Source organism: Brachypodium distachyon, chromosome 4 (assembly GCF_000005505.3).
Source record: "Brachypodium distachyon strain Bd21 chromosome 4, Brachypodium_distachyon_v3.0, whole genome shotgun sequence".
Classification (NCBI taxonomy): domain Eukaryota; kingdom Viridiplantae; phylum Streptophyta; class Magnoliopsida; order Poales; family Poaceae; genus Brachypodium; species Brachypodium distachyon.
Window position 1 is genome coordinate 2952463 of NC_016134.3, and position 2667 is coordinate 2955129.

Genomic DNA, 2667 nt, shown 5'->3' on the forward strand with positions numbered 1-2667 from the left:
GGCGCGGCCCCACATGTCATCCAGTCAGACCACATCCTCAGGGACTCCTCCAGCTTCCCTTCCCTCTCCGGCCAGCCCACCCAACCCTCTCCGGCGGCGACCACGGCGGCGCCACCTCCAACCCGGCCACCCGCCCGCCCGCAAATGTCCTCGGCGGCCTGTTCGCTCCGCCCGGCGCCGCGGTGGGCCGCGCCGTCGCAGCGCCGGCTCGTGGAGCAGCACCTGGCGTCCCTGCCCCACGGCCTCCCGCGGCTCCACCACCTGCAGGAGCTCCACGCCCAGCTCCTCAAGCATGGCCTCCACCTCGACCCGGTCGCCGCCTCCAAGCTGCTCTCCTCCTACGCGCTCCATCGCCGCCTCCCGGCCTCCCGCGGCGTCTTCGCCTCCTTCCCCAACCCACACGCCACCACCTTCCTCCCCAACACCCTCCTCCGCGCCTACGCGCTCAATGCCCTGCCCCGCGAAGCGGTCGCCGTCTTCTCCGCCATGCCTCATCGGGACAGCTTCACCTACTCCTTCCTCATCAAGGCGCTCTCCTCCGCCGGCGTGGCCCCCCTCCGCGCGGTTCACTCCCACGTCGTCAAGCTTGGGTCCATCGAGGATACCTATGTTGGGAACGCGCTGATCGACGCCTACTCCAAGAATGGCGGGTTTTCGGACGCCAGTAAGGTGTTCGAGGAAATGCCGAGGCGGGACGTCGTGTCCTGGAACTCGGCCATGGCTGCGATGGTGCGGCAGGGGGAGGTGGAAGGAGCGAGGCGGATGTTTGACGAGATGCTGGAGAAGGATACCGTGAGCTGGAACACCTTGCTTGATGGGTACACCAAGGCCGGGGATGTGGAGGAAGCGTTCAAGCTGTTTCAGTGCATGCCAGAGAGGAATGTGGTGTCATGGTCGACGGTAGTGTCCGGTTATTGTAAGAAGGGTGACATGGAGATGGCTCGAGTGATCTTTGATAAGATGCCGACCAAGAACTTGGTTACCTGGACTATAATGGTCTCTGCATGTGCCCAGAATGGGCTTGTCGAGGAAGCAGGGAAGTTGTTTACTCAGATGAAGGAGGCTTCTGTGGAACTTGATGTGGCTGCGGTTGTGAGTATCCTGGCTGCATGTGCAGAGTCAGGCTCACTTGCTCTTGGGAAGAGGATTCACCGGTACGTGCGGACGAGGCAGCTGGGGAGATCAACCCACGTTTGCAATGCACTGATTGACATGTTTTGCAAGTGCGGGTGTATAAACCGGGCCGATTATGTCTTTGACACTGAGATAGTTGAGAAGGATTCGGTGTCGTGGAACACCATAATTGGGGGGTTTGCGATGCATGGGCATGGAGACAAGGCGCTAGATTTCTTTGCTCAAATGAAGCTACAAGGGTTCTGTCCAGATGCTGTGACGATGATAAACGTTCTTAGTGCATGCACACACATGGGGTTTGTAGAGGAGGGACGCAGGTATTTTGCCAACATGGAGAGGGACTATGGTGTCGTGCCACAGATAGAGCATTACGGTTGCATGATCGACCTTCTTGGTCGTGGAGGGCTCATCAAGGAGGCTGTTGACCTGATAAAAAGCATGCCTTGGGACCCTAATGAGGTCATATGGGGGTCTCTTCTCAGTGCATGCCGACTGCACAAAAATGTGGAGTATGCAGAAATAGCGGTGAATGAGCTCAGTAAGCTGCAACCCTCCAACGCAGGGAACTATGCTGTACTTTCAAGCATCTATGCAGAGGCTGGGAAGTGGAGTGACATGGCGAAGGCAAGGATGCAAATGAAAGGAACTGGTTCTCAGAAGTCATCAGGATCAAGTTGGATTGAACTTGATGAAGCATTCCATGAGTTCACAGTGGGGGACAGAAAACACCCAGACTCGGACCAGATATCTGAGATGGTTGATAGGCTTAGTTCGCATGCTAAGGATGTTGACTGCGTTCCAACTGGTCGTTAGCTGCTTGTGCAGTAAGTCATTTGCCAAGGACATGCCCCAGTCACAAGAATGGAATGCTCCATCAGGTGTGAAACCTTGCCACTGGAACTTGTGCAGGGCATGTAATCTCAAGTAAGGAAGCACCAGCTCCAGTGAAACCTTCCCACTGGCTGCAGTCAAGAAGATGTCGTGTCATGGTACAGCTCTGGAAAGCCCCGAGATCTGATGAAGCATTTCTCAGCATCTGCTCTTCTGACACCAGGTTTGCTCTGTTAAGAATTGCTACTATGTTAAAACGGAAGTAGGTGATAGAAAGGACTGGTAAAACACTGCCCAAGTGCCAATGTAGTTAGGTTGGTCGAATGGTTCATGGCTTGTTACTTTAATGCTTCACTTCATCTGGTTAAACAAAACCAAAGCAGCATGTAGGGTTAGGTCTTCTTTAAAATAAGAGAAGCAAGAAGACCTTAGATTAAAAATCAAGAAGTGATTTTTATGGGTATTGCCCCATAAGGTTGGAGAAGTAGAATAGTTGAGTGTTAGTAGTTGATCCCATCCTTTAAGATTTATGACTTCACAGAGAATGTACTCCATATTAATGATGTAGCATACATTATTACATTGTTCAGGCATCAACCTTGTATCTTGTACAAAAACTATATCATTCATTTGTACTTCTTTAGGTTGCACTTTCACACTTTCTATACATATATGAATGTCAAACTACATCATGGAGTGTTA

General features: G+C 52.9%; 1 protein-coding gene across 1 annotated transcript; it reads left to right on the forward strand.

The window, feature by feature from the left end:
- LOC100833125 (pentatricopeptide repeat-containing protein At3g29230) lies at window positions 1-2667 on the forward strand. The gene has a single exon (XM_003578563.4). It carries the CDS (start codon window positions 145-147, stop codon window positions 1945-1947), a length of 1803 nt encoding a protein of 600 aa, XP_003578611.1. The 5' UTR covers window positions 1-144; the 3' UTR covers window positions 1948-2667.